Source organism: Chanos chanos, chromosome 9, assembly GCF_902362185.1.
Source record: "Chanos chanos chromosome 9, fChaCha1.1, whole genome shotgun sequence".
Taxonomy (NCBI): Eukaryota; Metazoa; Chordata; class Actinopteri; order Gonorynchiformes; family Chanidae; genus Chanos; species Chanos chanos.
In genome coordinates, this window is record NC_044503.1 from 13,210,733 (window position 1) to 13,235,956 (window position 25,224).

Here is a 25,224-nt window from a genome sequence, read left to right on the forward strand (position 1 = left end):
TCTCTCTGTCTCTCTCACTTAAACACATGCACACACATACACTTTCTTCTCTCACACACACTCTCTCTCTCCCTCACACACACACACATACACACACTCTCTCTCTCTCTCTAAAAGACGTTCTGTTTTAACATTAGTTTCTAATGTAGGCTAGAGGCAGAGACTGACCTCTCTTACACCGCTCAGATTTTCTCACACATGCAGGGGAACTGTATCAGCGCTGCTCCAAAAATAAAAGACAAGACACCCCTGAAGTATTGACGGAGATGTTCATTCCTAATGAAGAGTCACAGACACATTCCCATTCATGTTCTTTCTCTCTGCACAAAAAAAAATGACATTGATAGCGTAGACAGCGTGCATGAAACCAAGTCAGCAATGGACTTTACCTTTCTTCTCTCTCCTGTTCACAAACTCAGGCGGAGGCCTAAGTGATGAGACTCTTGGCTTATGAATACTGACAAGGGTGATATGCCATCCTTTTGCTTAATGTGATGTTGCTGTGAATGGACAGTTTCAATATGTCCTTGCTCCAAGTGAATGTGTTACCCTAATAAATAAATAAATAAATACATACATAATTAAATAAATAAATAAGCATCAGGGAAAACCAAAGTTACCTATAGACACGTATCAAAATACCCAGGTGAGGGTGTTTTACCTGTAATCACATCTAGACACATTATATATAGACAAGACTTTCTTGGGTCAAATTTATTTACGCATTTCCTTTTGGAATATGTCATCCATTATGCCATACTCAATTTGTAAAGACAGGGGTGGGGGATGGGGGTCAGGTGAAATGGACAAGTGTATGTGGAAATTTCTCAAATTTGTGGAATAATTAATGAGATCTTACCAAAGAGACAGCTGGGTCTGCTTCTGGCCTTGCTCTGTCCAGAGGGTCCATATCTCCCAATGGACAGCTGAGCTCCAGCAAAAACCAATCTCATTGTCTCTGGCTACAGCTGTGACCTGAACACAAATCTTCTCTTGACATGATCTCCTTTGTTCTTGTTGTGATGCAGAGAAAAGAAACAGAAGTCATACTGTTTACAAAGTATTCATATTCATACATGAAAACCAGAGTTTAATTGCCGAGTTTACTTTTCGAGTCCAGATTAGATCAGTGAAATCTACCTGTTGCAGCGCTATGTTTTTTGGTTGTTTGTTTTGTTTATAGTTGCTACTGCTGTTATTGTTGTTGTTGTTGTTGTTGCTGCTGCTACTGCTGCTGATGTTGTTTTGTGCTATGACTCAACCATGAAAATGAGTAGTATTAAATATTTATGATTAAAGTGTAACTGCACGTAGCACCACACAGGCAGAACATCAAAGTAATCTATGCCATTCTAACAGAACACAGAGTGCACTTGTGATGATATACCTGTGCACACTCTCTTTTAACTTGGGTTTAACTGAATACTGTGGAATCAAGAGATTCACTCCATCTGTTTTCTTTCACAGCAAGTATGTGTGAAGATGGTCATGTTACATCCATAGGAAATGAATGTGTGTTAGAGAGAGAGAGAGAGAGAGAGGAAATTGGTGGTTAAACTCATATCTCACATGGTATTAGCTCAATTTTGAGAGTTCTTAACCATCAAGCACCACTTCATCTTTAAATCTCTTCATTTTTCCAGTTTCTTATTTTACACATTATAGCTTCTTACTTCTTTTATGAAAATCGCTGTTTCATCTCCCTTCAAACGAGCCGTACTAATCACAGAAGTCCACTGCCAAGGCAAAAGTTTCAGTCATTCATCGGCCAACCGGAGACAGTGTTCTATTGCTGTTCTACATGATAAAGCGGCGACAAATGAGGTTAGCTCAGCTAATTTTTCACGTTCCAAAAGTTCACACCTTAGATCGCTATAGCGCATTGCTGATACTCTGACACTCTGTGGTTAGGTTTCTCGCCCTTATATATAATTACCTCTCCTGTCACGTAAACAATCTTCGTGATTTAGATTTGTTCCATAAGGAAAAGCGGTTCACTGCGCTATTCGTATCCTCCTCTTCTCGCTTCCCCTTATGCCTGTCCAGTCACCGCGACTGTGACTGTGAGCAAAAGGAAAATAATCGATGTAAGAATCTTTTAAAAAGCCGCCTTTGGAGAGATGGTGCCACATTTGTCATAGGCACAGAGAAGCAACGATGAGAGCCAAGATCTTATGCTATTCATTATGGAACGTCAAAAGGACCAAATCACTATTGACCATCCGTCATAAAACATCAGCGCCAATATTGTTGCAGTCGTCGCAGTAAGACAACATCAGTAAAGAAAGCTGATATACTGTTTTTAACCGACCGTCTTCGCTATTGATCTCGCCGGCGTGTTACGTTATTTAACTTCAGTGGAATGGCGTTTGGAAAATGCATGGACGTTGCAAAGCAGTTCATTAAACAGCTGCAGTCTTCGGTATAGTTTCTCATCTTACACTCCCTGACCCGTTGTCCATGAGGGAGCGTTCTCTTTTTGGAGCGTTGATGTGTTCGCTGATATAAAGGCCTAAACTCAGATTGCATTTTAATAAGTCTGAGAGCTGAATTTAAGAAAGAAAGAAAGAAAGAAACCATTTGGTGATGACAGATAACAGAAGTTTCAGGCACAGTGTAAAAGTTGAAGGTTTAGAATGGGAAAAATAAAAATCTGTTTTCTCTCACACATTAAGATATTTCTAAGAGAAAAAAAACAACTTTCCCTGTTGTTTGTAAGATATTTTCAGTAACAAATAAAGATTTGGCTACCAAGCAAATGTTAGTTTATAACTAAGCTTCATAATTAAGACACATGATTTTTTTTTTTTAAACACATATTTTACACACACACAATGCTAAGATTTCTCTCAGTTTGGGTTATTTGTATGCAATGTGCTACAGAAAACAGTTCCTGCTCTTCTTTCCTTTGCCATTCACAGTTTCTGAGTCTGTATCATTGGCATAAACAAAACCCTATGTGTCCTCATGCATTGCAGAAAGCAATCTGTCAAGCAAATTGCCATCTAATAGAACGAAATTGAACACGGGGGAAGTACAAACAGTTTTGCATCGAAGCAGAGAATTTTTCAATCACCAAAATTGTGCCATCCAAGGCAAACTTGCAATACATTTTGAAGAATGTTAGAGAACAAATATTTAGAGCCAGCAACGAGAGGATATTGAATTTCCCGATGTTAGACATACAACTGTATTCAAATTTAGAATGCTGCAACACCGAGGAGATGTAGGAAGCAGTGTTGGATAATTGAGGTGCACTGAGAGGGCTTCCTCAAGCTGGCTAGAGGAGTAGAGTTCATTCAGAGCAGAATACTTTTGGTATTAAAGGGTATTTTCTTTGTGATGCTCTCTCTCTCTCTCTCTGTCTCTGTCTCTCTCTCTCTCTCTCTCTCTCTCTTCCTCTCTCTCTTTATCCCTTGCTTTCTGTTCAGTGCTGTTCAGGCCTTCAGGAATTTTGGTTTTTCAAACAGAAAGGCTTTCCTCTGACTTTCAGAAGTATGGTGGCAGAACAAGAAATACAGAATTCGCCCCCCCTCCCATGAGGACACGACATCCCGCGGTGATGTCAGAACACTTCAAACACACTGTCAGACATTTTGAGGAGGCTTTCTGAACATGAGAATCCTGGATTCTCCACATCACTCTCTCCGTACAACAGAATGAAAAGTTGAGTGATGATGGCAAGCTGGGCCACCCGTTTTAAGGTTTGCACTGATCTTACTGCTCGGTATGTTCTACAGTTTGTTGGCGTGGCCTTGTCCACAAAATTTCATTTTTGCAACCAGAGGATGTTGTTTACCTACCATTGTTTCCATTTCTGACTCACCCTCAGATAGGCCTTTAATCAACCTCCTACCTTTTTCAGTGTGATTTGTAAAACCCACAGTGCTGCGCTTTGAAGGCTGGTCCCCCCCCCCCCCCCCGATATGGATTGTTACGTCTGTTCAGACGAGAAGCTTGTGAAATCTCCTGGGTGGAAAAAAAAAAGAAATATCAGAATCTTATTTTTCAGCTTAGTTTGACGTTCAGAATGGACAGTTTTAGTATTAGGCTTACTGTGACACGTCAGTTAAAGCAAAGCTAAGTCTCTGTAAGATTTATGGTGTGTGCTTTGTGCTGTTTTAACAATGCTGACGACTTGATTGGTTGGTCTTCAGTGTATCAGTGTCTGACTTTGACACGTGCTTTATCTCTTTCTGTCACTTCGTGAAGATTTTTATTAAAGAAAGACCACACTCTGTTCATTGTTCCAGTAATGTGGAATGCATCAAGGGTACACGAGGTGAATCCCTTCACATCCAGCATTATCTGAAAATCTCAGTCCATTTGTACTCAGTCAGTGATCATAAAATGGACAAGATGGGGGAGACAAAGAAAATCCTAATATTACTTTTAACATGAACCTAGACCAATATTTGGGATTCAGCGCCTGAATATTTGTTTTAACAGCTTAAATTAAGCTCTCTCTCTCTCTCTCTCTCTCTTATTTTTCATCACACAGGAGATACTTGGCATGTTATTTCTTAGTTTAACTGCTCCAGTGTAGGCAGAGAGGAAAAGCCCCCTGGTAGACCTGTCTGTCACCTGTCATCTAGGTTCAAGTGTTGTATAACTTCACCTTTAAGTCTGAAACACTCCTCTGGCCCTATGGTTCACCTGTAGCTGTTTCTCTCCACTGCCTCTTCAGAAGGAACTATAGTGGCTTTTTTCCCCTTCTTTTTTTTCTTTCAGCCTTTGATTCTCTCTTGTAGTCTCTCAGACTGTGGCTCAGGTGTACTGGGATGCTGCAGGGGTGTGTCATATATGATAAAAGCAGATATGGGCCAGGATCTCTGCTCTTTGCTCTACTTTTCCCTGTTGTCTCATCTGCCTTTTCAATAAAAAAAGCGCCTAAGATGGATAGAAATCCGAGGTGTGTGTGTGTGTGTGTGTGTGTGTGTGCGTGTGTGTGTGTGTGTGTGTGTGAGTTTCAGTACCCTCATAGATTCACAAAAGTTCCCTGATTCGGTCCTGGTGGAGAAGATTTGCCACCCCCCTCTGTGTGTGTGTGTGTGTGTGTGACTGCAGTTAGGGATTAATGATCTCTAAAGATCAGGGCCCTCTGCTTGTTTATATTGATAGCACATCTGTTTCCAATAGTTAATGAGGCCAACTGTGGGAGAAGGCCATTCCCAATGTAATACCCACAGAGGAGAGAAAACTGGTACCCTTACAGCAGCAAGGGCACTTCATTTCACGACAGCCAATTAATTTACAGACCAGACACATCAGTCTGGCTTGGTTTAAGCATCTGTGGTATTTTTCATTCATAAAAAAAAAAACCACCATTAAGTGTCTCTACCAAAGTCAAAGTTACAGTCCTTACTCATCCAGCTCAGTTGTCCAGGAAACAGAACACAGATATAAATTCTATTCTGAGTAAGTAGGACCAAGCCAACCCTTCAAAGACTTCAAATGACTTTAAATTTGACCTAGGTCTACATGAAAGACAAAATGAGATGCTGGCGATTGCTGTTAGATTTGGATTAGTTTATCTATGTTTTGGGTCTTTAAGAACTAATGGGCAAAGCTTTTGATGTTTAGACAGTTATCATTAAGGAAAAGGAAGATGCTTGAACACTGGCAATGCACAGAACATGAAATCTTGTCTCACAGTATGACTCAGAGACCTAATGAAGAAAAATTCCAATGCTCATGAACTTCTCTCATTAGGGAGTGAAATAAGAAAATAAAGAGGTAACATGGCACAACTTCTCTTAAGCTTCTCTGAGGGGATACACACACACGCACACACACACACACACACACACACACACACATTCTATATATATATAAAATGTCTCCAAGTGGTATGTGGGGTTCCCAATATATGCATAATCAATAAATATAATAAAGTATGTTGGACAGAGTGAGATGGGGGGAATCGGCTAAGGAGGACATGTAGCATATCCGACGCATTCATCTGTTCCACTATCCACTCTTCCTCTCTTTCTTCTCTCCTTACTTCTGTCCATCATTCTGTGAATCAGAGGGGTTTAAAGAGCATCGGACAAGACTCAGGGTAAAGATGGTAGAGGTGGGTCAGTGCTCCTTACAAGCTCAACATGGGAGGGAGAGAGAGAGAGAAAGACCGAGAGAGAGAGAGAGAACGGGCCAGATGGCCGTCCTCTTAGGGATCCGTTCTTCCCCTTCATTCCTCCGTTCTCTTTTCTCTTCATTTTCCTTTTCTCATTTGCATTTTACCTCTCTGTCCATCTATGCTCTTGTTTTCCCTTCACGTTTCTCTCTCCGGCATTAGAGGAGAAGCGTGCTGTCATTCATGCTGAATGAGACATGCTGACATGATTCACCGATATGATGCTGGGGAAGTTATATTTAAATCACGTTGCAATGACTTATTTAATATGCCAACAATAATTAATTTGAACGAAAGCCTTCATATTGCTCTTGGCAGTTAGCACTTGTAATAGATCTTCAATGTCAAACTAACTCAAGAGCAAGTTCTCAGACAAGGTCCAGGAAGCAAGACTCTCAACCAGTGTGTCGTATAAATAGCAGCATTCATGTTATTATACATCATATGAGGGACTAGTAGGAAATAAGAATGCCAGAAGGAATCCTAAAAAAAACATCCTTGGTTTTTCTCTCCTCGTAATGTATCACAAAAGCACATTGAAAACTGCTTGCTCAACACATACAAAACGGAAATTAAATCACTTCGTGTCTCGAAATAGGGTACCAAAGTAGAAAATATATAGCAGAGTTATTTTAATCCTTTATACAGTGGAGTATTAGGTTTTTATCATTATATTATTATTATTACATTACGTTCAGAGGAGAGACATGGTGTCAGAGCCTGGGCTCTGAGATTGGTCTGTCTGCAGAGGAGGAATGTGGCCAGGGTGGCGGGCAGCTTTAGGTATCTGTTTCAGGATGCGGGTGAAATTAGCAGGGCTTTTTTTAGCAGGCCCTCGTGAAATGACCTGGGAGTGTGTGTGTGTGTGTGTGCAAGCGTGTGTGTGCGTGTGCTGATTGGTGGTTGTGAATGTGGGACAGTCAGGAGCGTCCGCAGTCCCTCTCTCTCCCTCTCTCTCTCTCTCTCTCTCTTTCTCTCTCTCTCTCTCTCTCCCCCTCTCGGAGCAATTTGGGTCGCCCAGACTTTTCATCATGTTGATTTATGTCCAGTTAAGGTAGGGCTGGTGAAAGTTGACTTCAGACCTTGTTAGGAGTGTCTTCTTCTCATGTGTGCCCGGAACACTGGTACATATGTGCTTTATGTCTCTGTTTGTATGTCCATATTTCTATCTGTTTCATGGTTGTACAATGTGATCTGCATTAGGTTGCTACCAACCAAAACTGTGGTGCAGTGCACTGCAGGTATCCTGTTGTGGTGGGTTATTTCCATACATACATTATTCAATGACATCAGCTTTTCCTGAGATTCTGTTTAAACTTTAAATTAACATTAAAAGAAATGAGCAGACATAGATATTTGTGTATGTGTGTGTGTGTGTATGTGTGTGTGTGTGTGTGTGTAAGTATTTGCTTGTTCATATTTGTTGAGGCAGGGGTAAATTAGACAGCAGAAGCAATTTGGAAATCACGGAGACAATGTGCTCTTGACAAGGTTAAAAGTCAAAGAGTGTACATCACATGCTCTCTCTCTCTCTCTCTCTCTCTCTACCTCATTGTAACTCATGTTTACTCAGCATGAGCGTTCATCGGAGGCTAGGTCTGAAAGGTCAGAGTGTCTAGCCTATCTCTGAAACCATCCTCTCACGTCTGACTCATGCAAATGACAGCTTCCATCACTGGTCCCCTGAAGGGTCTCTACCCACAACATGGGGGGAGGGGGGTTCCACTGCAATTAGCAGAGATGAGTAAATAGTTTTGTCAATCTGACATCAAAACGTACAATGTCTGGAGTAGAAATAGACACATTTGAGCAGCATTATGAAAAATAGAAAAGTATACCCTGTATGTTGATGCATTTGCAGATGGATCTTACAGGATGGTCAGTTACCTCCTTTTTGGTGCTATTTGTCTCTTTATCATGTAGAGGGAAAAATCAATGAACTCTAATACAACAAATCTTGTGCTATGATCTGTCTCACATATTTAATTTAGCTGTCTCTTCATTATCCATACAACCCTGACAGCTCTCTCCTTTGTGTGTGTGTGTGTGTGTGTATGAAACAGAGAAAGAGACAGAGTCGTAGACAGAGACAGAGAGGTCTCATAACAAAATAAAAAGATTATATCGTACTTTTGAAATGCTAAGTAATTCCAAAGAATGTTGGTGGAAACAATTTGTAAAAATCTCTCTCTCTTTCTCTCTCCCTCTCTCTCGTTCCAATGCTGTCCTGTGTCTGCTCCGAAAATGCCCTTCAGGTAAGAAAGGCTTATTTTTCATTTCACAATATGAATTTGTCCGCAGTCACTCACGTACATCAACCAGTATTGTAAGGAAACAAAAGTAAGACAGAATCCTCTGGTTACTTGTACAATAGAATAAATGGAATGAAAGTTCAAATACAATACAGGTAAGCTTAAGTTAGGTAAAGGTCGTAAAAGTTTGTGCCATTCCACCAACAAATGGATGAGCTAGAGCTCAACATATTCACTTTATGATGTTTCTTTTTCTTTTCTTTTTTTTTTTACCTTTCTCGACAACTTCTTGACAACTCTTTGTCAAAGTATATGTGCTGTTGGACATGCAGGTGAAAACATGACTCACCACATTTTCAAATACCTTTAGATGAATTTCTGGCATCCTTATCTTGCTTTGGACATTCCAGAATGTTCCACAGTGAAAAAAATGTGGGCTATTGATTAATTATGTTCTGTACATCCTACTGTATGTCCTACCTGTCTTCTCTCTCTCTCTTTTTCTTCCTCTCTCTCTATCTGTTTGTCTCTCTGTGTCTCTCCCTCTCTATCCCTCTCTGTCTGTCTCTCAAAGCTCTTAGCCCTTAATAAGTTTGTCACAGTTTGAAGAGAACATTTGACGTGACATTTCCTGTATGCTCCGTTATGACCTTACAAATGTTCCCATCTTATATTCAAGAACAGCATGAAGTAACAAGTCCTAAAACTCTGTTTTTCCATGGCTTTCAGGAACACTCTGCTCTATCTTGTCCTCAAACTTTCATGGCATTTCACCAAAAGTTTTTTGTACTTTCTCTTCTCTTCAGCACAGACATGACACATTTGTCTTATTAGATCTGGATTCAAACAGCGTAATTTTCAAGGGGAAAAAAATTTGTTTCCCAGCCTCATATTCAGCCTTTTTTTTTCTTTAACTGAGGGGAGAAAATGAATTGTGGATCCATCTCGAAGACCGGATAAATGGTGTTACTGTCTTTAGGATTGTGTGGTATATCACCACAATCACTCATTCTGCTGTTGAAGAAAGCTGTTTCCAATGCAACAAGTATTTTTAGGATGCTAACTGTACTTTAAAATGTGGTAAATGACAACAAGATTGTGCTTGTCGTTGTTGTTGTTGTTGTTGTTTATCGGTCCTAACAGAGGCTTGGTAACTGAACTTATTAGGAGCAGCTAGCATACTTCTCTGTACAGACAATGCACTGCAGTTTGTTCTCACGTGGAGCAGTCAATAAAAGAAAAGACATGTATGAAACAGAAGAGCCAGCAAACCTCAGGTCATCAAATATTTATTTCTAACTCCTGAATATATGGTTTGATTGGTAAAGAAAATGAACTTAAAGTGGTTTATTGGATTTGTTTAGCATAATATATGAGACAGTGAGTGAAATAAGTGAAGTCCATAACTGAAGTGGACTAAATATTAGTCTATCAAATATTTATTATGTTGGAACAGTACCTCTAATGGTATGTCTAACGCACACGCCGGATGCTGATGTTGAGGGTAGTGGTCGGAAGTGTGTCTTCTCTGGTTTAACTGTTTTTTTTTTTTGTTTGTTTGTTTTTTGGGGGGGGTTTTTGGTGAATTCGTGTTCACTGGCACTGGCTTTTGCTCAGTAGCATTTTAGCAAGACTTTTCCCCTGTAATTTGACTATGATTGCTGCAGTTGTCTGTCACTGAATTTCACATTTCTTCTCATTCTGTCGTTATTTTAACCACCCTCCAAGCTATTTCTCTCCCTCACCTCACCTTCTCTCTCTCTCTCTCTTCACCTGTTACCACCATTTTCTTTCCCTCGCTTCTCTTTCTGTCTTCATCATCTCCTGCTCTGTCAATTTCATCATCCTTATACCCCACTCCACCTGACGTGCTCTCTTTCGCTGCCCATTAATAAATCAATAAACATATAAAGCACATTCCACTGTGGCACTAAGGCAATTTTACATTCTGTTTCAAAGGCTGACAGGCAGGTTCTGATTGGACTTGTGGAGGTTTGAGATTTAACGGGAAACGTATACATCCTTGAATCTGCTTTCTGAAGACTGTGTTGTAACGGTTTAAAAAAACCTGTCAGTATTAGAAAACAGAGTGAGAGGAGAAGAGCAGGGAAGACTGAGTTTTTACATCATTCGTCTAGTTCACTCTTTACTTCCTTGGTCTAACACCCATTCATAATTTAAACACATCAACACACACATACACACAATGCTTTGTGTTAGAGAATGAGAGTAGTCCTAAAACTACTCCACCAATCTAACTCACTTTTTTATTTCGGAATTGTTTTGAGATCACAGGCCTGTGATGAAAAGTGCTCACAGGCCTATGATGAAAAGTTTTTTTTTTTCTTTTTTAATTCAGAACGACTTCCATCTATCTAAATGAATAAATAAATGAACAGAAATTGTCATCCTGATGAGACTAATGCAACTTTAGTCAGGAGGTCTTTTTTGTTTTTATCTTGAAGCTCTTCTAAAAGACTGTTTAGTTCATAGAGGCAAAACTAATTCATGAATATGTTTCTCTCTAGTAGAATTTGTGTATGGTTATGGAGAGAACAAACGCATAGCTCCCAAGTACATGGTCTCATTTTCAAACACTGACCTTTTTCTGTGGTCAGTTTATTTGGAAATCTTTGCAGCTGCTTCCAGACTCCTCTGTCAGACCACACACACACACACACACACACACACAAACACACATGCAGGCACACACCTTTTTCTGGCTAAATAATCACTTGGCTGACAGGTTCCCTGCCTCTTTCAAAAATAGCTCTAATTAAGGGGAGAATCCAATAGTGAAAACCAACACAGAGCTCTTACACACACACACACACACACACACACACACACACAGAGCACTGACAGATAGAAAAGCAACAGCGACGGTGATAACTCACATAGGCCATACACTACCCTGTAGAATGGCCAGTCAATACACAACGTTGTTCTCCTCATACTCTCATTACCTCTTTAGGAGAGTGTCTGTCTACTGAGTCAATGCCCACGTCCCCGTCTCGTCTCTGTGGTGAAAGCACAGGTCAGTGGGGGCCATGTTAGCCATACATAGCTTCTGTTCTCTCATGTTTTTTCACAACCTAAAAGCAAAAACTCGACCTGAGCTTCTCGTCGCAGCTTATGACCGCTCACGGCAAACTTTCCCATTTTTCTTTGGCTGAGCGGCACTATATTTTCATCTTTTATAACGGCAACCGCGGCCGGAGACGTCGGCTCCTCTGTACGAGCACACAGGAACCCGTGCGAGAGCGATGCCGGCTGCCCGTTTGACCCACGGGTCTGGGAATGAAAAGAACCGTGCTGGTTAAGCCCAGACCCTCAGCGGGACAGGGGAGGCAGCGCTACCGCAGGGGCCTCTGGATGTTGAGCTGATACGAACATGCTTAACATAGCAGGCAGGATTTGGTTTTTGTGAGCGTTGAGAGGGTGTCCTCTCAGCGTCGCACGGTGGGAGACCAGCCTGAATGTCAGGAGGGGAAGTGGGTGTTGATGTCTGTCCTGCCGCGCTCAGCCGGAAGTTTTTTCAGTACACCCAAAGGGCGGAATATGCTCATTCAAAGATCACACACTCACGTGCGTACCCAAGCACACAAACACACACACACCCACATACACGCACACACTCAACACTTACTGATTTCAAGAGCTAACAGCTCCTGTTTGACATTTCAGGTCATCCAGCTTGTCTCTCTCAGCTTGGTAGAAGTGCTTTATTAGTCTCTGGCGTTGGTCTTTTAGAGCATATGGAGGCACTGTGGAACTGGAAATGTTTGATAAAACAAGTATTTATGGTAGTCAGCATTTTGTACTTCTTCTAACACTGCTCAAAGTCCTGAAGTTTATTTTGCTGATTTAATCCACTGGAGATATATCTACAAACTTGTTATGCTTGCCATGTACAGACTGCTTTAATGACCAGTTTATCATAAGTTTCAGTAATTTCACCATCTTCAGCTCAGATTTCCTGAGGGGGGAAAGTGTAGGATTGAGAACGAATAATCTTTAAATGCTACATTTATATTTTTGCTGTGACAGCATGCCAGAACCTGACCTTTCCTCCCGCTGAGGTCAAAGGGTAAAAACATGCTATAACATCTTTACATGACCTAAGCTTCTCTTGCATGGATACTTTAGTGGAATGTGAGTTGTGTTGACTCAGGTTTCCACACAAAGTCTATGTTAAATAAATAAATAAATAAATAACTGACCCAAATGCACACCCACTCCCATTCTTTACAAACTGAAATGAATTTTACGATGCCGTCGATCCACGAATTTTGAATGTCAAGTCATATTTTTCAACCTATCAATCTCACAAACTGTGACGTATTCTCAAGGTCACCAGCGTTGTCACACTATTAAGCCCTCAGACTCCTCTCCCCTCGATAAATGAAAACTGAAAAATTCTGGCCTCGAAGCGGCAGCAGCACGCTGTGTTTTTTTTTTTTTTTTTCCCGAATGCATTTTTACCATAATCTGTCACCGTTGTGAGCCTCCGCATTCACGCCAATCTCAGCTCGGCTCTTGCAATCAGCGCGGTCTGATGCCGGAGTGTTCCCCGAAGAGAGACAATGAGCACTGGCGCTCCCGCGATACACTCCACCATTAGCTCGCGGCAGGCTCAGAAGGGCGAGTCTGCCGCTATTTGTTCCCATTATGCTAATGTCTGCATTAGCACGGCCGGTTGGTGATGGAGAGGAGAAACGCAGCGGCGTGTGTGTTTGAGGATTTGAAAGGATTTAATGTATTTTTGAGGTGATTCACGAGGGTGTGTAGCATGGGAGAAAAAAAAAAAAGTCAGGTTTGCTGTGGCTCTGCCGTTGTCTCGCGTTACATTATAAGCTGAGCGTAGTTAACTGTCAGTCCTGTGTCAATGAACCTGTAAACCTCTGGATCTGGGCATCAAGTGCAATTTTCACAATATAGAGAGGGAGTACAAGTGTAGGCCTATTAGAAGTATAATAAGATCATAGTTTCGTGCTGTAATGTAAAAGCGTGGTCTGTTCCGTGGCAAATAAGTGCCTTTGGCAGAATAACTTTGTGGAAAAATAGTGTGATTCAGGAGGGATTGGAGGAAAACAGGGAAAGACACTGGGTAGATTTAAACCGCGATATGAGATTTGAATTGTCACAGAGGCCGGGGCAGTGCTGCAGTCTATAAGCACTCCATCACTCTTCTAGTCCAAGCTGCCTCATTAAATTCTCACTTCTCTGATGTAGCCTCAGTGCTGGACCTTCGTACACAGATTGTCATCGGTCTCTTCCCTGCAGGGAAAGAACAGAACTTAAGGTGAAATCCCTCTTCATTTCCATCACCTTTTTACCTTCCCTCTGTTATTCAATCTCAATCCTTTTCTGGAGCCCATGAGCCAGTCTGTCCCCCTCTCGTCTCTCTCTCTCTCTCTCTCTCTCTCTCTCCTCGAGTTGTTCATCATTCCAAGGCCCTCAGATTACTAGCCTATGTTTTTGGCCTTCACTACAGGAAATTCTTTGAAGGAGATGCCTGGCTAAGATGTAACATTCATTATGAATCTCATTATAATACAAAAGAAATTATGTGGCCAGACTGAGGTAGTGAAACTGAATTTTTTTTTTTTTTTTAGAGTGTTTCTGTTGGATGGAGTGACAGGTTCAGATGATCTTTACAAAGTGCTTGACTCATCTACTCGTAATTTCAGCTCAATTTTGATTTCTAGCTGGGGAAAAAAAATCAGACTTTGGATTGTTTCGGTGCGTCAGGGCTCCACACCACTTGATCTGACTCTAGGGCAGGGTACCGAGTGATGTTGACTTGGTTCTGGAGGGCTTGATTCTGCTGGTGCTAATCTCTCTGCCCCTCCTTTGGTTGCTGCTACTGTGCCTTTGAGCAAGGCACTAAAACACAGGTCGCCACAGAGATGCTACATTATTGGTCCCCCCTCCCATCCCCCGACTCCCCAAACTCTCACCCCAGCTTGCAGCTTGGAGGCCCTTCAAAAAATCATGCTCAATGGCCCCTCTGTGTTTTTTTTGTTTTGTTTTGTTTTGTTTTGTTTTTGTTTAAATGCTGTCATAAGTCAGTGTGTGGTGCATATTTGCATATATATATATATATATATATATACACACATTTTTTTTTCATTTATCTGAATAAATAGGAGTCAAACAATATTAAATTTCCTTTTACTTCCTTTTTGAAGGAGTATGTGAAGTGAATCAAGCATGAATTTACCTTTGAATTTTATCTCAATAGGACTCATTGTCATATATAAAGCCACACATTCATACATAAGCTCAAAACCTGCACCCTTATGTTTGAGCAGAACTTAAGAGATCTGTGTGTGTGTTTGTGAGAGAGAGAAGACGGAGACAAAGACAAAGAGTGTGAAAAAGAGACAGAGAGAGAGAGAGAGAGAATGGGGAAGGGAGGAGAGGAAGAATGTACACATACCTCTTACTCTCCCAATCAAGTGGTAGAATGAGATAGCCCAGTCCAATTTTAACTAAATAAAGAAATATCTCTCCTCCACTGGAGGTTTGATTTATATTCATGGTTCCATGGGGATAGGGAGATGGCATTTTGACATATCTTATCCCCTTTATTTTAAAAGCTTAACAGCACTTTCACCTCAGCACACCTCAATTTACATGCTCTTCTAAAAAGCCATAAATAAATACAAAGAGCCATATAAGGCAACAAGCATAACGTCCATTTGAAAAGGTTCTTTCTTTCTTTCTTTCTTTCTTTCTTTCTTTCTTTCTTTCTTTCTTTCTTTCTGTCTTTCTTTTCCATCTGTCTTCAGGTTGTTCTTCTGTTTCTTCTTTTTCGTGTCAGTGCATTACCCTGCATCTCAACTTCTAACTGCAAGTGCTTCGGTTTAAAATGTTATTATCTTAATCTAACAAACAAACAAACAAAAAACAACGCTCTTAATTCTCTCACAGTCCGCTGACAAAACGCTTCCATTTTCATACAGCCCAATAATATTGCAACATTTACTGTAACAGACCAGAGTGCAGCATGATGGATTCCTTTGGCAGCGAGTTGTGTTGCGTGAAACCAAGGCTATTTAATCTACTGAAGACATGATCGCACTCACCATCTCATAACCCACTAATCAGTAATTGATCACACATCTAATGAGTGTGATGGGCTATATCTGGGTGAGGATACGTAAGAGTCACACTCGCTGCTGTAATGTCGACTTTCTGTCTCATCACTCAGTCTATAAATGAACATTTCTCATTATCAGCTACAGTGGTATGATGCATGAACGTGTCAAGATAAGCGAAAATGGCGTCAGATAAAATAGATACAATTCTGGCATTAATGCAGAGTTATTGAGCTGAGGGAACTCGCTGCCTACTTCTCGGGAGAAAAGTAAACAAGTATTTCTCAATTTCAATACTGAGCGTAATTCATCCACTGTTTTCTTCTCTCTCCCTCTCTCTCATATTTCTTTTGCGTGTCTTTGCATTTATTTGGTAGTTTGCTCCTGTGTTGAAGGAGCTTGATTCGGTTGCAGACAAGACAACATTGACTTTCTGTGTGTTTGCGGATACTCCTGGTTCATAGATTTTCAATGTTTTGTGTGAGTTGGCTGCAGATTAGTGGCTGCATTCGCAAACAGCCGTTTACTTTCTGCCACTTATAAGACCGCCAAGGCCATTTCTACCTGTGAGGCCATTTCGACTCTTTGTCCATTCCTACAGATGTTGCTCTGAAATAAAATCTTGCATCATGACTTCTTAACAAATAGTATAAGATTCCGCTCAGATTCAGACAGATTTACGGAGAGGGCCAAAAAGGTAGGCGGGACCGGGGAAGAAGACTTCAATATGACAGGGGGGATTCAGCACGAGCTGATCTACAATTGGCAGAAGTTATGGGAGGTGGTTTGTATAATAAAAAAATGGTCATTTTATCTTGGGCTTGCCTCCTCATTTAAAATGGACAACCAGCGGAACGGGACTGGTTCAGTGACTGGTCACATCAGATGATTTATCAGAGAGACGTTCGTGGCTCATCTTGAGTTAATGCCGGCATCTGAGCGATTCCATTTGACTGTCCACTCTTTGCTGAATGCTTCTCCACTGAGGAGATGGGTTTTTATCTCTGGGCTCCAGAAGCCAGAAAAGCCATGAATGTCAATGCAATTAAAAACCATGGCAGGGAAAGAATAGAGGGAGTGACAGTAGCCTGATTACGGCCCTCTTTCAGATGTCTCGGTGGAAATGGCAGACTTAAACCATTGGAGACCCCTGATGAAGCTTTTTTTTTTCCTCATTAGAACTTTTTCTCCTCTTTATTTTCAGTCTGCACACCTCTGGACTCCACGTTCCGAGCGAAGAATATCTATGCAGTGAAGCAGAGCAAGACAGGCTGTGCTTGAATTTCACCATTTATTTATTTAAATTTTTTTTTTTGGGCCAGGTCTGGGCTTTTAAAATCTCATTAAATGAAGGAGACACATACAAAAACGAGGGAGAGGAATGGAGGTAGAGAGAGTGGAAAATGTGAAATTAGCCTGCTGAGGACAGGACGGCAAATATTCACTTGAAAAAAAAAGGATGCTGTGTGAAGTAGAAATGAGGGAATTGATTTGTTTATTGTGAAATAAAGCCTCTTCTATGTCTTGGTCATGGTTCTTGGATTGGTCCAAAAACCGAGTTTGAATAAACCAGTGAGGCCTTTGTCTTGGATAAGTCGAGGAGACAAGTAATTGTCAAATTATTCGGAAAAACCCAAATGAAATGCAGTCTCATTTCAGAGGCCAGCTGGTAAGCTGACAGTGTTTATCCACCAAAATTAAACAGTTTTTTGCCTTTTGAACCTTCAGTTTTGTAAGTGCCCTGAGCCAGGGCACCCACAGTGTATTTGTAACAATGAAAGTGTCACACAGTTGTGCTGGAAGTCCTGGGTGTAGAGCAGCTTTGGCTCTACTTGACTTGTTGTTCTGGTGTGAGTGCACAGGCTGTGCTGTTTGTGTGGGGAGGCCATGCTGGGTGAGAGGATATGACAGCCACTTGAAGAGAACACACACAGACAGCCTGCCTGCCGGACCTGCCTACCTGCATCAGAGAGAGAGAGAGAGAGAGAGAAAGAAAGAGGGGGAGAGAGGGAAGTGAGAGAGGGAAAAGGAGAGTGAAGGGCAAAAGAGAGAGAGCAGAAAGAGAGAGAGGGAGAGAGAGTGTGTGTGTGTTAATACAAGAGAGAAAAAGTGGGAGAGACAGGATTAGAACAAGATAGAGAGAGCGAGAAAGAGAGAGAGAGAGAGAGAGAGAGAGAGAGAGAGAGACTGACTGCTACAACAAGAGAGAGAAATAGATGGAGAGGGAGACAGAGGTCAAAGTTTATGGCAGGCTAAATAATGATGAATATGTAACTGCATAACTTTTTAAATTTTTAATACATTTTTAATGTGTGTAAACTATCACTTGATAGACTAGTATATAAAAAACACTGAGGGAGAGATATTGTGTAAAGACCGGCTGACTAACAGTACTCATAACAAGTTCTTAAAAGTGTGTGTGAAATCAAACCTCAGATGATACTGGTTTGTCTCCAGTGATTTCCCATCCACAAGTGAGCATTTCCCATTTCTGTCCTCTTTAGAATGACAGTGAGAGGTAGAACGAATACCACAATTCATTGTCCGGTCATGCGAGACAAATCATTTTTCTAATGGAGGAAGAGCAGCATTTGGATGAGGAGACGGTTGGGTTTAGCTTTTTTTCGTTCCTTCTTTTCCACAAAACAAGATGTCAAAGAGGGATGTGAAATGACATAGGCGGGAAAAGCCCAATAATCTTCCCTCACAGAGCTTGTGTTCCCTCGTAAAGCCATTCTGATAAAAAAAAAAACAACAGATAACTCTCTCATCAAACTTCACTCTCGCACTCTTCCAGAATCTATTAGCTAACAAGGAAGTGCCTTATCAGTAAAGAATCACTGCTCAAGAAATTCACACTAGTTAATGTTTAGCAGAAAAACTGTTTAATAAGTACACAGGTGCTTTGTTTTTTTGGTTGGACAGCTTGTTCTAAATGACCAACCACATGCCCTGCGTGATTTTAACCCAAGATGTGCTTCACAGATCGACACACCTCATCTTGGGCAGGCGTTGTGTTATTTGGAGCCGTACAAGAGTTGAGCACAGAAGATTGGGGTGTTCCAGACACAGGAGAAAATAGGTGTAAAAAAGAAATGAACTAAAACAGCCATCATTTACTTGCAATGGTCATTTGTGCTGTAATACAGTGCTACTGATTATTGCCTCCACGAGTAAGCCATCCTTAAATCGTTCTGTGCTAAATTCCAGAGATATGATGAATTACTGCTGAGGTTACTGCTAAACCTCTGAGATTTATATTGCATTGTGCTAACAATATCTTGACACGCTTTCCTATTCTATTCTACTCCATTCTACTTCACCAAGTTTTAAGGCTTATACAGTCAACAGCTGACTGTAGAAAACAGAGTTTCATGTTAATTTCTCATTGAATGAGTTGTGAAGGAGTTTTTTGTCAAACTTGACACAGGCAGCATATTTGAATGGCTTTTTGTATATTTTTGTTCTGTAAAGTGACTAAAATTCACATTAGGAACATTCCATTCCCCCTACCCTTCATATTTGCACTAAATAACTGTGAGCAGAGAGGGAGAGAGAGAGAGGGAGAGAGAGAGAGAGAGAGAGAGAGATTTTGAAAACATCTTTCAGTAATACAGCTTTTTTTTTTTAATCTTGTTTTGTTTTTTCACCTTTCTCCACCAAAGAGCTTAGTAGTGAGGCAGACCAGAAGGATTTTCTTTATTTTGGATATAAATCTCCTCTCGGAGGATATGACAAAAAGTTGATAGGAAAAAAAAAAAGTTGCAAGGAAAAAAGTATCAAGTTGCGTGAGAGGGTGTTAAAATATGAGGGCAAATTAGGCTGAAAGGAGAAAAAACACTTCAGTGTTCTTCAGATTAAAAGAGAAATAAAAAGATAAAAATCACAAAATTCAGAAGAGGAATTTGCAGTATTGCTCATGCATAACTCAGATCCAAGAACAAAAAAAAAAAAACTCCTTCCATTAAAGACTCCTCCACACACGCTGCATTAAAAACAAAATGTTAACTTCATTCTGTCCAAAGCTTAGCTTCATGCTTTGTGAGGAAAGTCTGTTTATCTTTGTGAAACCCTCGCTCGTGGATATTTAGTGTTTGAGTCACATTAAATCCAGAGTATGGAAATACCCCACAGATCATGTGAAGTTGTGACTCATGCTATGACTCATGCTAAAGGAGGCCAAGCTTGTTTGTAACTTTTTAATGTTTCGTTTGAAACCATTGTTAAACGGGATCTGGGTCAAAAAAAAACGAGGATCTGTCTGAGCCCTGAGATCGATACGGCCTCATGGCAGCTTCTCTATCGAGACATTGATCCACTAGGTCTGCTCCGAGGGACCTGGAAAACAATGCAGTGCCCCAGCAGTAGGCTGTCTAATAACTCCATTCGTGGGAGAATGAGTTTCTCTCCTCCGTAAGCCTTCCACAAGTGCTGTGGAATACAACTATTGGGCAATAAAAAAGAAAAGAAAAAGAATGTGGTTGGTCCTCCCTTACAGCAATCTTAGACACCATATTACAAAACAATCACTTTGGACCCCTCCACTCCAACAACAACACACACAAAAAAAAAGCCTCTTGTTTGAACAAATCGATTTTCTCTCTCTCTCTCTCTCTCTCTCTCTCTCTCTCTCTCTCTGTCATTCTCTGTTTCTCTCTTTCTGTCTGTGTTTCTTTCTCTCTGTCTCTCCTTCTCTCTCTCTGTCTTTCTCTCATTTCTCAAAAAACAAGTGAAAGAAAGAAAAAAAAAATTCCCAGACATTATTTGACCTAATAGGTCGACCAGACCTAAACCGCAGTGCACAGACATATCAGGCAGTTCGGTTGTTTTTCCACCGGTAAAGAGCAGTCTGACTTCTCCCTATGTCTGCTCTCAAGTACAGATATTAACGAGGTTTGCTGATCTTGTTACAAGAGTCTGCACAGAGAACAGAGAGACAGGACTCTCATTTCATCTGAGACGATGGCTCTAAGTGGTGCTCACCAATGAAAAAAAGGGTCAAAACAAAGCAAAGAAGGTCCATCCAATTCTGTCCTGATAACAGACTGCTCTAAAAGCTGTCCTTTCTATTCCTGCATACAGATTTGATGCTTTTGCCCCTTTGTATGGAGCTTCACAGCGTATTTATTATTGGATCTTCTATCAGCTGAAAACCTCAGCCACGCTACGTAACCTAAACTACTATTGTACTTAGATAAAGAATAGTAATAATAATAATAACAACGTGTTTGCACGTGTTGTACAGCATACAAAATCACAGATGCCAAAGAGGTAAATGTTTAATTGGGATCAATGTCCCTCAACTGCTTCTATGGAAGGTGATCCACGTTGCGCCTCGTTGTTTTCTAGCATGCCCCGCACCACGCAACATAGGGAAAAGGCAAGGTCAGTAACGTGTCCTCTTCTCCCTGCAGAGTCTCCCATCCACGCGAGACAGAAAGCAGTGACAGACGTCTGCTTTAAAACCAACATCAGCAGCCTGATGGACTTTGGTACTCCAGATGCCTCTTTAGACAAAGGTAAGAACTTCCTGGCTTGTTTTTCTATGACGGCTCTTTGGCCCAGAGATGATTGGGGCTCAACCCCAATTCCCAGGTATGTCATCAGTTTCATACTTCCTTCAGTGATAGAAATGTACGGATGTGCTGCAGGCTGAAATGTGGCCTGATCGGCGTTCTCGAGTTATTTTTATTTTTTTACAGACCCCTGAGCTTGACTGACATGTTCCTGCTGCTGTGGTAGCAGAGCTCTAAGGGTAGAGAGGTGCTAGTTAGAGTTATATAGTTATAGTGATGGGTTTAGTTTAGCTTTCTCTATGCCCCTGAACGAGGAGATTCTGCAAACGCTTTGGACACCCCCCACCCCACCACCACCACCACCACCCCCCACCTACACACACACACATACATACACACACACACTTCCATATATAGACCCCCAAGACAGCCAGAGTCTGAGTGTCTGTGTGTGTGGGGGGGATCTGGACAGGGAATCAGTGCTTGACAGGTTACTGACGAGGACTGAAAGACTAAGTCTACTCTGCCTCAACATAGATCCGAGACAGAATGGATGCTGAGGAGGAAGAAACCCACCGCTTTAGAGAAATCCGACCAAAAGTCTCTTTCTCTCTCTCTCATATGTGTATGTCTGTGAGAAAAGCCTCCTGTGAAACACCGACAGTTAAACGGAGCAGAGGAGCCACGGAGCCTTTTAGCCTCTCAGCTCCTCATCCACAGTCTGTTGTATTGATAATGGATGCAATACACAGTTCCTAATTTGAAAAGAATCACTGGCACAAGTGTAGACCACTGCTGTAATCGATATGCTGAAGTGACTGCTTACCATTGTTAGTCTAATCATGCTAGGGCTAATGAAGAGTCAAACAAGTTTATTTTCTACCGTAATTTTTCATGAAATGTCAGTTTCATCAGATTGTCATTTTCAACATATTTTGTGTGAAACAATTTGTCTCCTTTTGTCTCCTTTTCTTTTTCCGGTGTCTTGGGCTAAAAACTGGATAAAGCTGTTTTGCATTTCTTTTACATATAAGATGTTCTGTCTGATTGGGAAAGTGGGCCAACACATACCTCAAGTCTGTGTGTGAATGAGAGGCTTGTGTGTGTGTGTGTGTGTGTGTGTGTGTGTGTGTGTGTAAAGAGAAAGGGAAAGGCCTGTGTCAGTGTGTTGTGTTAATGTTAAAGGATTGTGTAAGTGTATGAGGATTGTATCAAGGTGTTGTGTTAGAGTTAGAGGGTTGTGTGACTGTGAGGGTGTTGTGTTAGAGTTAGAGGGTGGTGTGAGCGTGAGGGTGTTGTGTTAGAGTTAGAGGGTTGTGTGAGTGTGTTGGGATTATCTTAGTGTGTTGTGTTAATATTAGTGGATTGTGTGAGGGCGTTGTATTAGTGTGTTGTGTTGATGTGAGAGTGTTGTGTCAGGATGTTGTGTTAGGGTTGAAGGGTTGTGTTAGTGTGTTGTGTTAGTATTAGAGAGTTGTGTGAGGGTGTTGTGTTAGTGTTAGAGGGTGGTGTGAGCGTGAGGGTGTTGTGTTAGTGCGTTGTGTTAGTGTCAGAGAGATGTGTGAGGGTGTTGTGTTGATGTGAGAGTGCTGAGTGTTGTCTCTGTCTGACTGCTCTAACTGTTGTCATCAGAACTGATCTGAGCAGCAGGCTTTACCTCGCTCTGCTGCCCTCAAACACTCACAGATAGGAGAGCTGACAAACTAGCAAGACTTAAAACATGTTTCCACTTTATAGGCTGCACATGCGCACACGCACGCACGTGCACGCACACACAAACACACACACACACACACACACACACACACCACTCACTTCATACATCATACACATAGGCTACAATATGGATATTTGTGCCTGCATGGAATATTAAGTGCTGCTCACACACACACACGCACACACACGCACACACACACACACACACACACACATACATACATACACACACATGCATACACACATTCACACACTCTGTACTGTCTAAATAACAGGAGACTGCGTATTCAGACCCAGCCAGTGAAAATGTGCAAGCTCAGGAATATCCCTGTACTCTCCATCTTACAGGAAAAGTCTTATATATCACCCAAAGTGAGTTTCCCTGCACCACAAACAGCAACATCACATTACTCATCTCAGATCTCACCAGGAAGCTTCAAACATGCACACACACACACAGACACAGGCGCAGAGACACAAAGACACCCCCACACACACACACGCACACACACACACGCACACACACAGTCTTCTCCTCAGTGTTGCATGTTGAGTAATGAGTTATAGCTCCCAGGTGTCATATTTAAAAATATGAATGATGTCATAGGTTTGCTACCTTATCCACAGTCAACGAGAGAGCGGGGAGGAGAGAGGAAAGAGAAAAGCACTCGTTTTTAGAGGGCACCGGAGCATGACGTTCCCCCGGCTTGAGCTTTTATGCCACTGTGCGGCATGGACTCTGATTGGAAGCGCAGATGTAATGAGAACTGGATCCCAGAGACAGCCCTATCAACGCCCACTCTGAGCGATAGAGAAAGACGGAGCGAGAGTGAGAGACAGAAGGAAAGAGAGATAGAGTGACAGAAGGAAAAAAGAGAGAGAGAACGAGGCTCACTTTGCTGAGCGTCATCACTCCTGACACGGCGACGTGTCTGAAATGTCCCCGTTATTCACCCCTCCCCCCCCCCGCCCCCCACTCTTCTCCCCCTATTTCACTCTTTCCTTACTTCTCATCCTCTCCATCTGACAGGATGACGTTTGGATTGCCCGTGGCCTGTAAAAGCTTAGCTTCAACATTATTTCAGCTGAAAAAGTCCTGACCGCTGGCCTGGGCGCCTTCATGCTGCTGTGTCGTTATTAAAGCGTCTTGACCCCTCGTGTCTAGAAGTCTCTCTCTCTCTTATAGACCGGAGATGACCCCTGGTGGAGATAACTGACATCTGTGTATGGCAGAGGTCATGCCCTTTTACCTTAGCCAGGGAACCCTGGGATTGTCTGTGGAGAAGAACAAAAGCAGGTGGAGCAGCAGCAGCCTCTGTGGGATCAGCGTCTTCACTGATGTTCAGATGTTAATTCATTTGGCTTTTTTTGGGGGGGATTACAGGCTGTGGACTCCTTGATACTGTGATGTTCTTGGTAAAATACTAATTCACTTCATGTTGCTGGTTTCATTTCCTAATTTATCTCTGCTTTCTTTTAACGTTTTGCACTGACCCAGGTTGACTAAGAAGATGTACAACTTTGATCTCCCTTTACTTCTTCTTATGAACCATGTTCTCTGAAAAGACACTGTTTCATTTTATGTGAAGACCCTTGTGATTCATGTCAGTCAGTAGAACCTTCTTATCCATACTGATCATAAATCAGTCTTTTAGATCATTATTTTTACTTGAAAACTGATGCCGGATCAGTAACCAGGAGCAATTTCTCTCAAGAGCATGATGAGTTTTTACGGAAGCTGTAATATCTAGTCAATTGATTTCACTCTATCTTCTCTCTCTTTCCTTTTCTCCTTCTGCACCTTGTCCGTAGCCTCTCACATAAGTGACAGGCCAATTCAGACGTTAATACCTTGCTTCCCCGCTCCTGGAGCGGCCGTTAAATGGGCTCTTTTGCGGCTAATCTACGGTGACGTGATGGCGTTCAGGATTTGCGGCCGGCAAGCCGCTGAGTGGCAGTGCAATGAGCCACGTCCTGGATTACTGAGCTACACAGAGAGAGAGAGAGAGAGACAGAGAGAGAGAGAGAGAGACAGAGAGAGAGAGAGAAAGAAAGAAAGAAAGAAAGAAAGAAAGAGGCAGAAAGACTAAATGTATTATGAGAATAAACTGCTGTTGCCCAATTTAGTAAACAACAGTATGCAGTTCTCAGCTTATTTTAGTCATGTAAGATATGTAGGAATTAAGATACGATTCAGGCGTGATAGCCTTTAAGCAAAATACTTATGGACATTCTTCTCAAATGTATTTTTAGCTGATTAAAGTGAATTGTTTAATTAGTAAGATTGTATACTGGTGACAGTAGCTTAATGTTCTGCAGAAGGTTTTGAGTGACGGTTTGGTTTTATGAAGGAAAAGTCGTAATGACCATTAAGTGCTCTTTCAAAAAAATCTTTTTTTTCACACTGATGTCTTAGAATCTAATTCAGACCTTTCTCTGAGGAGCAGGTTCAGAGGTCAGACAGTTGTGGTGAGCAGAGGCGTCTGAGATCTGGGTGT

General features: G+C 41.6%; 1 protein-coding gene across 4 annotated transcripts in view; it reads left to right on the top strand.

Annotated features, from left to right (window-relative positions):
• Window positions 1-25,224, top strand: part of kazna (kazrin, periplakin interacting protein a) — a 98,543-nt gene that overhangs the window by 33,846 nt on the left and 39,473 nt on the right. For 3 of the 4 annotated variants that reach the window (XM_030783749.1, XM_030783750.1, XM_030783752.1), the window contains exon 2: window positions 20,909-21,013. In XM_030783749.1, coding sequence (XP_030639609.1) covers window positions 20,909-21,013 — 105 coding nt within the window. Of the gene's footprint in view, window positions 1-11,989; window positions 12,019-20,908; window positions 21,014-25,224 lie in introns of all 4 variants that reach the window. The other variant, XM_030783751.1, reaches the window with a different exon arrangement.